The 13968-nt window shown below is 44.0% G+C and overlaps 1 protein-coding gene across 2 annotated transcripts; it reads right to left on the bottom strand.

Annotated features, from left to right (window-relative positions):
- Positions 1-2807: 2807 nt before the first annotated feature.
- Positions 2808-13284, bottom strand: LOC113878114 (intercellular adhesion molecule 5). Of its 2 annotated transcripts, none has more exons than XM_027518972.1 (8): positions 13142-13284; positions 8269-8344; positions 7700-7966; positions 6477-6797; positions 5955-6233; positions 5148-5417; positions 4262-4504; positions 2808-4073 (listed from the first exon to the last, which is right to left on the bottom strand). In XM_027518972.1, exons 2-8 carry the CDS (start codon positions 8321-8323, stop codon positions 3865-3867), a joined length of 1644 nt encoding a protein of 547 aa, XP_027374773.1. In that variant the 5' UTR covers positions 8324-8344; positions 13142-13284; the 3' UTR covers positions 2808-3864. The 2 variants fall into 2 exon arrangements, with proteins under 2 accessions (XP_027374773.1, XP_027374772.1); XM_027518971.1 differs by lacking the exon at positions 13142-13284 and adding an exon at positions 10912-11029.
- Positions 13285-13968: the final 684 nt, after the last annotated feature.

Below are 13968 nucleotides of genomic sequence, written 5' to 3'. Positions count from 1 at the left end.
TTAACAGGATTTGTTTTGCGAAATGAAAACGAGTTCTGGGGACGGGTTATACAACAATATGAGTGTGTAGTAAATGTTATGTATATTTTACCTCAATTAAAATCTTCACATTGAGGTATAATTGATATAAAACATTGTATTAGTTTCATATAATGTATTAGTTTATATATTTTTAAATACATAAGCTATATGTATGTTTCATATAATGATCTCATATTTGTGTGTATTGTGATCACCACAGTAAGTCTAGCTAATATCTGTCAGCATACAAGATCACAAATTTTTTTCTTGTGATGAGAACTGACTTTTTAAAAATATGGATCATTTTCAAAGTCTTAATTAAATTTGTAAAAATATTGCTTCCATTTTATGTTTTGGTATTTTGACCACTAGGGATGTGGGATCTTAGCTCCCCAACCAGGGATCAAACCCAAATTTCCTGCATTGGATGGTGAACTCTTAACCACTGGACCACCAGGGAAGTCCTGTGATGAAAACTTTTAAGATCCATTCTCTTAGCAACTTTCAAATAAGCAATACAGTATTAAATATAGTCACTATGTTGTATATTACATCCTAATGCATAATTTTAAAATTTTTTAAATATTTTTTAATGAAAACAACTTCCCTATGATTAGTGAGATGTACATAAGAAAGAATTCAATAGATAGAGCTCCAGTAATCCTAGACCCTTTGGAATAATGTTTTCCTGACTTCATTTAATCTTTTAAGTTTAACCGGAAATGGCCATCCTGAATTCTTTCCATCATTATTGCTGAAATACATACAGTGAGCTTTGTCCTTTTATACACATTTGAGAGAACGGACACTCTCCCCTTTCTTCATGAGTCCTCCTCAGATTTACAGGCCCTGGGCTTCTGGGAGAAGCAAAAATGATACTGCTTTGTGACTTCTTTGAGTCAGAATGCCCTGGCAAAGCTGAGAAACATTTTGAGGGATACCAGTATTAGAATGAACAATTCTTCCCAGTTTGTATGAGATTTTTCCAATTTTAGCACCAAAAGACCCATGTTGCAGGACCCTCTCAGCTCTATGCAAACTAGGACAACTGGTCACCCTACCAGTAGTTCTAAATCTTAGGGAACATAAACTTAAAAAAAAAAAGAAGGAAAAAGTAGAGGAAAGAAAACAGTAGAAAAAGAGGAAGAGAGAACACAGTGGAAAAAAGAGTAAGGAAGTATTGATGATGTGTATGACTTTTGCTCATACACAGAAACAGTGGCTGTCATGGATTTCTGATTCTTGCTTTCAGTTTATTATGATTATCACCATCATTATATAGCACAAGCTAATACTTGTAAATACACATATATGACACCATGCTAGTGTATTTATAAGCACTAAGTCATCTCTTTCCAAATATAGTTGTATACTACATAAATGTTATTATTATCCCACTGAAGATTTGTGTTTTCTCAGGTCTAAAAGAAAGTCACCTTGACTTTTCTAACAGGGTAAACTTTTGGAGTATTAAAGGTAGCTCTTCACCTGGAGAAAATCAGGATAAATGCAGTTAAGTGTGAGCTGGTTGCTCTATTTTCAGAAAAGGAGTATGATCAAAAGCTTTCAGGGTGTGGGGTCTCCTGGAGACACTGCCCTTAGTAGGGTGAGCAGAGACCAGCTCAATTGTTTCGGAAAAGAAATGTAAGAAGATCCTTTGTGCTTTAAGAATTGAATTGACTAAGAGGGACCACCTCCTCTGGACAGAGAAAGGAAATAGAAGTTCCGAATCTGCAAGGGGAAGAGCCTACTCAAATCTGAGGAGACTTAGGGAACAGGCCATCCAAAGTACCCTGCTCTAAGAACCCCACGCAAGGTGTCCCCTAAGCTGGACCTGAACAGTAGATCATCCTCCCTGAAGGATCAGTGGCAGCCCACCGGGAATCTGGATCTGTATGGGCTGGGAAGGACGCTGTCAACAGTGACACCACGTGGCAGTGAGAAGCAAAGGCAGGAGCAGGCTAAGCCTCCAGGCTCTCTAAGGCGGACCAAAGAGCCCGAAAGACCCCTTCCTCCCTCCTGTTTAGGATTCACTGTTCCATGGAGCTCTGGGCTCATGAGGTGGGGTTCGCACATGACAGCTACAGACCTGATGCAGCTGATTCCAAGACACTGAAATGGGTAAAGATTCCTGGATGATGTAACTCTGTACTCCTTTCTCGAACCTGTTTTCTTACTTCCCCAAGCGCTCAATTCAGAAAAGTGGATAATTGCTATTACTCACACGATGAGAGAGCAGTGCCTAATTAGAAAAATGGAAGCGGAGGTCATTTGGAGGGTTGCTGTTGTACAAATTCAAACAAGGTATTTCCCAGCTCCCCCCGGAAGCCTTCCTTGACCCTGAGTTGGGTGTTCTGCCAAGGGTCTGTGCAGCCCCATTCCCAGGACTGTGCTTTGCTGTTGACAAGCTCTAGCTTCCAGTGGCAGGGACAGGGCTTTGTTCACTAGTATATCCCCACTGCTTTGTGTGTATAAAAACCAAAGGATTATTTTATACCTAATCCACAACTCAGACTCAGGGAAGGTCTGGGAAGAATGAAACTATTTTTACTTTGATGCCTGTTGCTGTATTTTCTAGGTGGTGTTTTCAATTTGGGGAAGGCTGTTGCCCTCTATCTGGAAGTCTGAACTTTAGTTTTGAAGGCAAGCCAAAAATGCTACTTCCTGAACTACTGCACCACCTGCCCTGGGCTGGCTATGAACATTCTTTTCTTAGAAATTTTACTCAAAATGCAACTATGTGACTTAATAAAAACTTTCACACACAGAAGAAAACTACTTTCAGATAATGTAAAATCACTTTTATTTTTATCATATCCAACACTTCAGTGACCCATATATAACTGATTTGGGAGAAAAGACTGGTTTTAGAAATATTTATATCTTCTCTAAGGGTTGAATATAATCTTTCCAATGAACAGAAAAGCAAGCTCTATCATATGGTGAACAGTCATATGAGGAGTCCTCCTGAAGCTTAAAGGAAAGTTTGCAGACATATAAAAATATATACTTATATATGGAAAAGTAGAATAAACATTGGGATTCTACCCTAAGAGCTTGTACAGGTAAAAAAAAATATGTTTAATATGAACTCAGATGATTTACTCTGTAACGGATTTCTAGAGTAATTCAGAGATGTTTAGAGCCCAATTTCAAGGAAGAACTCTATCTTCCACTTCAAGGACAGAACACTGGGCTAGGAAAGCTGCTTGTCTGACCCAATGTGGAATTTCTTATGATCTGTATACTCTTCTAGGAAACGCAGCAGATGGTTAGGGAGTTGAAGCCTAACTAGCCACTGAGCCTTAATGATGTTACTAAGCTCAGCTCTGGAGCCAATATTCCTGAATTCCCCATTAGGGGAGCCCAGAATGTGTAATATATAGGCGGGAACTGGCTTTTGATTCCTAGCCCTTTGCTGGGTACTGACTACCTTCAAACTCTGGTCCCTAGACTAAGAAATTGGTTCCCATTTAGTCATGAGGAAATCATGAGAAATGCATTGTATTTCAGAGATATTTCTGGCTATCTCTTCCATCTGATGTTTGGGAGCAAAGGGCAGTGGGAATGGGGATGACAAGGCACTTCTTTTCTGAATCTGAGAGTGGACTGATGAACACACAAGGAGCAAAAGGCCCGCTCACTAGTTGAACACTGGGACCAGATTCTTACAGGAGCTGGGCTTGTGGCTGGATTGGATCCTCAGGATGAGGACCAGAAATATTGCTTTATGGGACCACAGAACAGAAGATAACGTCTCCCTTTCTCTTCCACCCCCTCCTTCCTTCCCTCCCTTAGGAAACCCCAGTGGTAGAGGTTGCCTTCAACCAAGTAACTTTCTAATTAACAAGTATGTTCATTGTGCTTTTCTGCTTGTTGAACAGCAAATTGGCTTTCCTCTTCTTTGTTCTTCTCCTTCTGCCTATAGGGCAATTTCCTCCTCTCCACTTTGCAGGGCCGATAGTTTAGATACAGTGCTACGGTGATCACACCCACTCCAAGGGCGACAATAATAATCACCAAGACGGTAGAACTGATTCCTTCATCCAGTCCTGCGGAAGCACAGAATACAAGAGAACTGGGAGGGTTAGCAGGCAGGACAATCACCCTGCCTCAGCCCACCAGGCTTAAGTGTCGGCCTCACCCTCCCCAGCCCACTGAGCTCTTTCTTGTCTCCTAAGAATCCCAACCCCCTGAGGGATCTCCACCCTGGGCCTGGCAGCAGGGGAGCCGAAGTCACCTTCAACAAGGACCGCAACGTCTTTGCTGACAGAGCCCAGCTGGTTGGTGGCTGTGCAGCAGTAGGTTCTAGAGTGGTTCTGGGTCGCCTTCTGTGGTACTTCAAGGTCAAAGACTGTTCCATTCCAGGTACATATCAAGACCGGTGTCGGGTTTCCCTTTGGGACACAGGCAAGCATCTGCTCCATCCCTTCCAGCCAGGTCTGGTTGCCAGGGCAACCAGATTCCTCAAATCGTGGCTTGTCTGGAAAGAGAGTCCCCAGAGGAGTCAGTTCAGTGTGCCACATTTCCTCATGACCGCCATGCATTAGCTCCCTCTCCCTCCCCTAACCCAAATGATGTGTCCCCTCCACCCAACAGCTTCCTTTCCCAAGGGGAGGACCATCAGTTCCCTGCTTTGAACTACACTTTTTCCTCCTTGGATGAATCTGAGATGCAACAGGGCATTTTAATGGGTTAATACTAAATGAGCTTGTTCAGTGGTGGTCCTGGGGTCCCTGCTCCTCATCTTTGCTTCTCTGTGAGGGATATCATGGGTAGAGGTGAACCTAGAGACAAGGATTTTTCTACTTTTCAAAATACAAGTTTTCATGAAGAAATCACCCTCCTCAGCATAGGCTTCAGCTGTTTTTACTCCCTATGTTCTCAGCCTTTGGCCCTCAGCCGGATCACTTTCTCTTTTGTTCCAGTTTCCCCCAGGTTTCTCCCTACTCATTTTCCCATGAGTAAGGTAAGCTTGCAGTGCTTTACGTTTTATTTTTTCCTTTGATTTTCTTTTTTAATGAGAAAAATGTGGCAACTCTAACAATGCAGCTATTGGCTAAGATCTCTGGAAATGTGAGACTAACAATCCATGTTTTGACAAGAAAGATCAGGCTTCTACTCACACAAGACATGGAGTTGGATCACAGTGGTTTTGCTCAACTGCTGACCCTGAACCTCCAAAGAGGCCTCACAGGATAAATTCCGGCCATCATCTTCCTCACTGGCATTAAGTGAAAGCCAGGCAGGCTCCCCAGGCGCAGGAAGATCTGGGGCTCCCTGAAGCCGCAGAGTAGGGCTCGGGGATGTTAAAATATGCCCCGAGCAGGTCACGTTAATTTCTGTTCCTGCCAATGGGTACATTTCTTCTATCTCTAGGATTGGTGGAGGGAAGCCTGTAAGGAAAGGAAAAAGAGAATCAAACATATTTCTCAAAACTGGCAGCGACTTCTGTACTCAGCTGCTGGTGGTACCCCTTGGGTAGGCAGACAAGAAGGGAAAGGCTTTGGATACCATTACTGCTTCTATGCTGACTGGCAGGAGCAATGAGATGGTTTTGGAAATTTGAGAACTTCTCTGTAACAAATGCCACATGAGCCTATTTGGCTGTGCCTCTGTGGCAAGGAGAACAAGATGTCTTTTCATCTTACGGATTTCTTTCTCACCTCAAATCACTGTACCTAGGAATAAGTTCAAGCGTCCACAATCACTCTGTCAGTAGGATGGTCTAAAGAAACAGGGTGAAGGCTGGATAGAAGTGCTGCCTCAATGCATCCCTGCACTTATCTGAGAAAGATGAAGACCAGAGTTCACTTTGGAGTATACCAAGCAAAGGTTCATGGGGACACCTGCAGCTGAATAACCAAGCCTTTACTCTGGAAGTTTTCAATGGCAGAGAACCTTCAAGGGAAGGGAAGAGGCAGGTCACTTACTATAGACATACACTGGCTGGCTTGTTTTCTGTTCCACTGGACCCAGAGATGTAAGGCAAGACAGCTCCTGATCACCAATCTCCATGGCCCGAACGGTGGCATTGGCCCATATTGTGTCTCCCTCCCAGAAGAGAAAGGGGCTAAGCTCCTGGTCTCCCAGGAACATGTGGATCATTACCTCTTCGGCTGGGAACACCCTAGCCACCTCGCAGCTCACCGTTTCTGCCATCCCAACCTCCAGAAGTGAAGAGACCCGGATTTGGGGGCTCTGAGAAAATTCTGTGAAGAAATGAAGAGAAGGGAAGAAAGGAGAAAGGCCATGATAAATTGTATAGGACCCCACAACGTAGGGAGTGCGGCTAAAAGCTCTCTGTTCCCCACAGTGAGTTTAAAACTCAAGTAAAGAAGCTCAATTACTCTTCCACCCATATCCTAAACCATATGGGAAATGAGTCCTAAAGGCCAAGGTAAGATGAGGAAAATGAGCCCCAGGATTCCCTCCACACCTGGGCTCTGACTCACCAAAGATTCGGAGTACCTGGAGGGCTGAGTTGCTGTGAAAGAGCCCCCCACCATGTGAATTCAGGTCCAGTTCTGCACGGCAGGAGAAATTGCACCTGTCATCCTCCCGTTGGGCTTTGACACTGATGGTGACCTCAGCTCTCTGGGAAGCCATAGCTAAGCTCCTAAAATTCTTCCGCTGTAGTTCTTGGTCATCCTGGAGAAGGGTGAGGGTGAGGTTCTCCAGGGGTGTGACACTGGGCACATGACATGTCACCGTGAAAGCTTCATCCACGGCCACCCACGCAGGCTGCAGCTCCACAATCACCTGCTCTGGTGGCTCTTTAAGACCAAGAGATAGGTTTGATGAGAGAAGGATACTTACCTCTCCAGAGAGAAGGTAAGAGGACAGGAAGCCTGTGATAGAAGGTAGGACTGCTACTCTTAGACCATCTGACGAACAGCATCAGCTCTCTGCCCTGGATGAGATGAGTCAGGCTTCTTCCCATCGAACGGGGCTAAAGTCAGAGCCAAGACATGTGACTGCTGAGAGGCCCCTTGCTTTGCCATTTTGGAGAGCCCCTTTGCTTTGGAGGGGCCCCTTTGCTGCCATTCTGGAGAGCTTCTCTCTTTTACCCGAAGTGCTTCCGAGGTGTGAGCAGCATCTGAGAAGCTCCTGGGCATCACATGAAAACTCTACCATAGCTAACCAAGCTCCAACCCCAGAGGCCACACTCATGGCTACATCTTTGCCGATGCTATTTGCTCACCTGAAAGATTCTTCTTACCCATTCCCATCACTTCAAATCCTAACCATACACAGGGGTGAAGTTTAAGAGCCTCCTTTTCTGTGGAGACTTCTCCAACTACCACAGCCTATAAAGACCCTCTTTTCTCTAATCCCTATTTATTCTAAGAATTTGTGACAATTCAACACTAATTTTACACCTTTTTTTTTTTTTTGTAATTTACAGATCAGCATCATTAGCATATGCCTCTTGTATCTGAACATATTCTCAAGCCCAGATGCCAGGATGCACTCTGTGGTCTGCTCCTAATTTAAAAGCCTACACCAAAGGGAGACAGAAATAATTGGCTAGAGAATCCCTACTGTATGACAAAAATCTTTAGTAAGGGCCCCAATTCTCTCCCCTAAAAGAAATTCTCTAACTATTCCCTATGTAAGGCATAGTAGTCACGTACCCCCTCGCTTCCCTTCCTCCCCAGCCCTCGGCTCCACTCACGGTACACAGTGATGCCAAGGTTTATGTCCTTTTGGATCCCTGCACAAGAGAAGAAGCATTGCAGGATGGAATTCTGTGTGACATCTTCCAGCAGAAACTCCTTCCACTGAGGCCCTTTGCCCACCTGGGTTTTCTTTAATAAGGTTTCAATTCCACCGGGTCCTGGGTCTGGACAGGTAGTGCTGCAGTTGACCATAAGGGACTGTCCATACTTTACAAGGGCCTGATCTGGCCAAACAGAAACCTCAAATTGCTCTTCTGGGGCTCCTGAAAAGGTCAACCAGACATGCCAAAGTCTCTGGTGAGGACCACAAGACTTAAAGGGAATACAGAGCCTAGTCTACCTATGTACAGGTTAGAGAATAGGAAACCCACTCTGAATAAACAGGAACAGGGGACAGGACAAGAAAAGGGCCCTAAAAGGACAAGTTAGAATCCTGACTCTACCACCATTCCCCGCCTTGTCATCTTCTAGGGATTGATTTCTCCATTAGTGTCCCTATGGAAACTATGGTGTTGCTAAAAATCATGCCCATAGAAGCTAAAGAAACCTTCCCAAAGAGACTCACCTGGGTCAGGGATCAAGGCCAGCAAGGCCCAGACACCAAACAGTAGCATTTCCATCCTGATGAGAAGGGCCAAAAGCTGGAGAGGAAGAAGGAAAGCAGCAATGCTGGAGAAAGTGACCAAATAAAGAGGAAAAGGAAGTAGGAAATTCTTTCTTTGATACTGCTAAAAGTTACCTCCTTTCCTGACAACCTACAGGGTCTGGAGAAACTGCAGCAAGAGTATCAGTGCTGTGGCTGTATTAAAAGAAATTCTTTCATCTATCCATTTCAGTTTGGTTTATGTACACAGCAAAAAGACAACAGGAAAATATGGGAAATAATGAAGGGGTATTAGGTTAAGTGAGACTTCTGTATCAGTTTGTGCTGCACTTATCTGTTTACATGTTTGGTTCTATTTGAGTCAATAGAAAATGGCTGTCAGCGTGGAAATATGAAAAATGAGGTTTAGAGAGATGAAATTTGGCAGTGTTTATCTGGCCCTGTCCAGTGGAAAGTGACCCAGAATCAAGAAAACATGTTCACTAGACTCTTGTTCTCTTATGGGAGAAATGTTTCATCAGGCTTCATGAAATATCCCTCAAAATAATCCATCTTTCTGATCTGCCTCCAGGCTCACCAAGCAACACTTGGATTACACTTTGGCTGAGTCAAGTCTTAAACGTCCACTTCTTTTCTCTGTCAATCTATACCAAGAGTTTCTTTCAAAATCCAATTCAAGCTAATTTCTTTTAAGAAAGGAATTTCTTGACTAATGCTATTTTACTTCATAATCCCTTTACACATTATCTGTACACTTGATTCCAAAAGTGATTTCTGAAGCTATCTACCTTAAAATATAGTTCACCTCAGTGGGTTATTTTAATGATGTAATCATAACTGTACTGCTGCTGCTGCTAAGTCACTTCAGTCGTGTCCGACTCCCAGCCACCCCATGGACTGCAGCCCACCAGGCTCCTCCATCCATGGGACTGGAATTCCTTAAGAACAAAAGATAATTTTATTACCTTGCTTCTGCAGCACCTAGCACAGTTTCTAGCACATCATGCGTATTCCATAAACAAATGACAGCCCTATAATTCTGCATTTTTTCATACATTAGGTTTTGTACAAGACTACCATTACCTGTATGCTGGTCTGAAAGAGGGTTTTTTCGGTCTCTTTTATTCACACATAAAACAATAGGCTTATCAAAATTTACCCTCCCAAGTAAACACTAACATCCAAAACAATCACTTCTGCAGGCTATAAATTTAATCCAGTAACGACACCATTATTTAAAAATTTTTTGGAAAGTGATCTAGAACTAGATTTTAAGCTACATAAGAAACACCAGTCTCTTTATTAAGCTATTCTATTATTCTTTGTGCAAAAGTGATATTATTCACTCATCTTATTCCCCAAACTTAACTTTGAGTGACTTAACGTCTCTTTCAAAGGAAGATGTCCTATCATGGAAGAGATAATAAAGTAACATCAGACTGTGAAGGAAATCTCAAAACAAGAGTTTTGAGTAATAACAGCTCTGTGAAAAAAGTACAAAATCCCCAATTGGGGCTACTTATATTTATATTCATACATTCTTTCTGCAAACAATTATTGAGCCAGGCTTGTAGTAAGATGTTGAAGTTACCAAGATTTATCCTATTACATAAGAATTCCTGGGAGTTAGTAGGAAAGACAAATGTAAATACAAATAACAATATACTCTGCTGAGCGTTATTGGGAGGGAGTACACAGGCAGGTACTCCAGCCACTAAAAGGCTGCGAGGAGAATGGTGGGCGGGACTTCCCTGGTCCAGTGGTTAGAACTCCGCCCTTCCAGTGCAGGGTTTCAGGGATGCTGGATGGCTTTGGCTGTGTAGCTGAACTGGACTTCCTGCCCAAGTTTGGGATGCTCACTATCCATTTACATTCCAAGGGTATTTGCAGTTTCTTATACAGATTGAGTCACATCCTACTCTTTGATCACTCTCTCTTGCCTCTGCCTGGAATTCACTTCTTCCTCCCTGAACACTGCTTCACCCAGCTCAATGTATCTTTGCAACAAGACCCACAAGCCCGAGCTTCCAAGGCCGTATCCCAGCACACCCTCGGACGCTTCGGCTGCTATCTTCTCCCTCAGCGGCACCACCTTCTAACACCCTCCTCCTGATCCGTTAGGCCTGGGAGTCCGGTCTACTTCCGGCCTGGACTGTAAGGGCCCTCTGAGGGCAAGGCCTTTTTCACTGATGGATCCCAACCACCCAGAACGGTTACAGACGTTCAACGACTATAAAATGAACGAATGAACTAAATATATATTGACAAATATGTGAGTGAGGGGCTGTGCCCATCGTTCGTATAAGAGAGTATAAAGGTCAGTTCTGCCTCAGATGGAGTTTCCTGAGAAGCGTGTGCACTGCCCCACAGGCCCTGAAGGCCTTTAAAAGCATATAGTATTTAAAAAATTTAACTATGTGGGAAATATACTCAGTGAACGCTCCTCAACGATTCCCAAGTGTGAGGAGGCAAAGCCCGCCAAGAGGTCAGACCCCCACAAATTTGACAGGAAAGCCGAGGTCAGACCCCCCAAAATTTGACAGGAAAGCCGGGAGGAGACCCCGGCAGGAATCTAAACGAAGAAAACAAGACCTAAAATCTCACTGAGGGCCGCTCCTCGCTGCTCCAGCCGCTCCTCTATCAGCTCCGCGGCTTCGCCCGCTACGCCTTCAAGAGCCGGCCACGCGCTCAGACCGTTTGGTAGGCACTGCCGGGCGAGGGCGCAAGACGACGCTCCTAGCCGGAGGATTTGCCTATTCTGCCTAGAAACCCATGACGTTTGCGCAAAAGCTTAGCGAGGGTTGGCTGAGGCAGGAAGCTAAGACGACCGAAGGGGGTTACGGAGAAGATGAAAGTAGGGTTGCCTGTATCCTGCTTGGCAGAGAGCACATATTTGACTCAAGGTAATGCTTACTGCATAAAACAACGTGAAAACAAAAGGTAAACGGTCGCTGTAGCAAGTAATGGCCCTATAAGGAAAACAAGGGATTGTAGGCAGCCCTGCCTATTCGAGGGGTGGTGCGGCCTGAACAGGTGGACTCCCGCGCGGGAGTGGGCTGCGCGCGCAGCTTTGTTCCTGCCTTGGTCCTCAGCGCGGGCTTGGCGTTGTGTCTAAGTTAGTGACTCGCACGAAGCCCAACTGGGACTCTTCCCGGCTCTTCCTGGGTGGACTGGGAAAGGGATGCCCTGCCAGTGCCTGCTCCCGTTTCTGTAGCCCACTCCCCACATAGAAGTAACACGCTTGAGAGAAATATTGGTTCAGGCTTCACTTCCTACCCAATATGCGTGCGCCCTTGCTCCCCACCTGCCCCAGTCAGGTCCTATCAATAAGCAAAAAAAACTGGGGTGAGCTTATAAATCTTACTTTGTTGCCTCTTTCCACCCTGACACCCTTTTGTCAACTTCCACGTGGAACGTCTCCGGAGGGTCGTGTCTCAAAACCCTTTCCCTGAGCCGAAATTAGGCCATTTGCTTCGGCATCCTTTTGCGGCTCTGGCTCTCCTGTAACCACTGGTCTGATCCTAAGCCGTGGGCTGAGTTTCTTGATGGAGTGAAATTTGAAGATTTGGAAGGTTTTTTTGGAGCGCTTACTTCTCTAGTACCCTAGTACTACCTAGTACCACTACCTCCTCTCTTTCCCTACTCACAGTGTCAGGGAGAATGTTGGATAGAAGAAAAGCTTTGAGGCTAAACAATTTTGTCCATGAATATCTTACTAGCTTTAGGACTACGGGAAATGTAGGTAACTTACAGTGTCCTCCTCTGCCAACAGGAGTGGCGTTTAGTTTGTTTATATGAAAGTGCCTACCATTGTTTTTGACACTAAACATAGGTGTGCAATAAATGGTCATTAGTTTTTTCCTTTTCCAATCTCAGAAAGGCTTTTCCTGATTACTCAAACTGCCGAGCTTTATTTTTCTTTATAGCACTTAACACTACCTGACTTTGAGCTAAATATCCAGCGACCAACTTAAATGGGTGAGCTGTTCTCTTCCCAAGTCTGCATTTAGTGATGTTGGCTGGTTACCTGAAAACCAAAAACTCTTTAATTGAAGTATAGTTGAGTTACAATGTGTTAGTTTCTGGATATATTCATATTCATGTATATAGAATAAACTATGTATATTCTTTTTCATATTCTTTTCCATTATTTATTATAATGGAAGTATATGTATATTATATATACATATATGTATGATACATATATATCACTGAAATTGTTAGAGGTTACAAATTAGGGTTTGATTGTATTTTTCTGAGAAATGGTTGGTAGACATTCACTAGTACACCACCATATATATCTGTTTGTTTACCTGTTTATTATTTTCTCTCTAGAATATTTTTTTATAATTTATTTTTTATTTGTTTGTGCTCTGTCTTTATTGCTGCACCAGGGCTTTCTCCAGTTGCAATGAGCGGGGGCTACTCTTCCTTGCGCGCGGGCTTCTCATCTCAGAGCATGGGCTCTCAGGCACACCGGCTTCATTAGTTGTGGTGCATGGGCTCAGTAGTTGTGACTTGAGGGCTCTAGAGAGAAGGCTCAGTAGTTGTGGCGCACTGGCTTCGTTGCTCCATGGCATGTGGAATCTTTGTGGGATCTTACCCGAGCAAGGATCAAACCCGTGTCCCCTGCATTGGCAAGTGAATTCTTATCCACTGTACCACCAAGGAATTCCTCTCTCTAGAATCTTGTGTCAAAACACGAGGGCATGATTTTCATCTATCTTATTTATTGCTGTCACCTTAGCACTCAGAACAGTGATTGCACATAGCATGCACTAAATATTTAGTAATTGAGTGAGCTAGGAGTCTGTGAAGAGTGGTGATTTCATACCTTAATTTTCTTTGTGGGGAGGTGTGACGTAACTCCTTAAGAAGACTTCCAGTTTTATGATGCCAGCCTCTTTGACTGCTTTCCGTTTTCCCTCTGCTTCCTCATCCATTGTTGCCAAAGGTAGGGGCGAGGATGAGAATCTGGATCTGTCAAGAAAAGATATCACCACCACCCTCTTTTAGGCAACAAGCTTGGTGCATCATCCCCACCCTTGGTGTCCTTTAAAAGTAGGAGAGAGTGGAAGATTTGTGCTTGTCAGACACATACTTTCAACTTATCCTAACCCCAGATGACTCAAAAGGCCAAAACGGGGATGACCCCTAACACTGTTTTTCAAAGAAGTATTTCTTTTGCCTCTTCATAAAGTTCCCAACAATTACTATTGTATGGGCTAGTTTTTGGAGAAGGCAATGGCACCCCACTCCAGTACTCTTGCCTGGAAAATCCCATGGATGGAGGAGCCTGGAAGGCTGCAGTCCATGGGGTCCCTGAGGGTCGGACACTACTGAGCGATTTCACTTTCATGCATTGGAGAAGGAAATGGCAACCCACTCCACTGTTCTTGCCTGGAGAATCCCAGGGACGGCGGAGCCTGGTGGGCTGCCGTCTATGGGGTCGCACAGAGTCGGACACGACTGAAGTGACTTAGCAGCAGCAGTTTTTAAAGCATTTGGAGATTTCTGAGAAGTTTTAATTGATAGGTTTCTATTTTGTTTTCATGGGAATATTTTAAGAAATATTTCGTTTGTCTGAAGTTATAGAGTAACTTAAAGAGTTTATGAAAATAGGGACTTTCTTGGTAGTCCAGTGGCTAAGACTCTGCATTC

Source organism: Bos indicus x Bos taurus, chromosome 19 (assembly GCF_003369695.1).
Source record: "Bos indicus x Bos taurus breed Angus x Brahman F1 hybrid chromosome 19, Bos_hybrid_MaternalHap_v2.0, whole genome shotgun sequence".
NCBI classification, from domain to species: Eukaryota; Metazoa; Chordata; class Mammalia; order Artiodactyla; family Bovidae; genus Bos; species Bos indicus x Bos taurus.
This window is presented reverse-complemented; position numbering and strand designations above follow the sequence as displayed.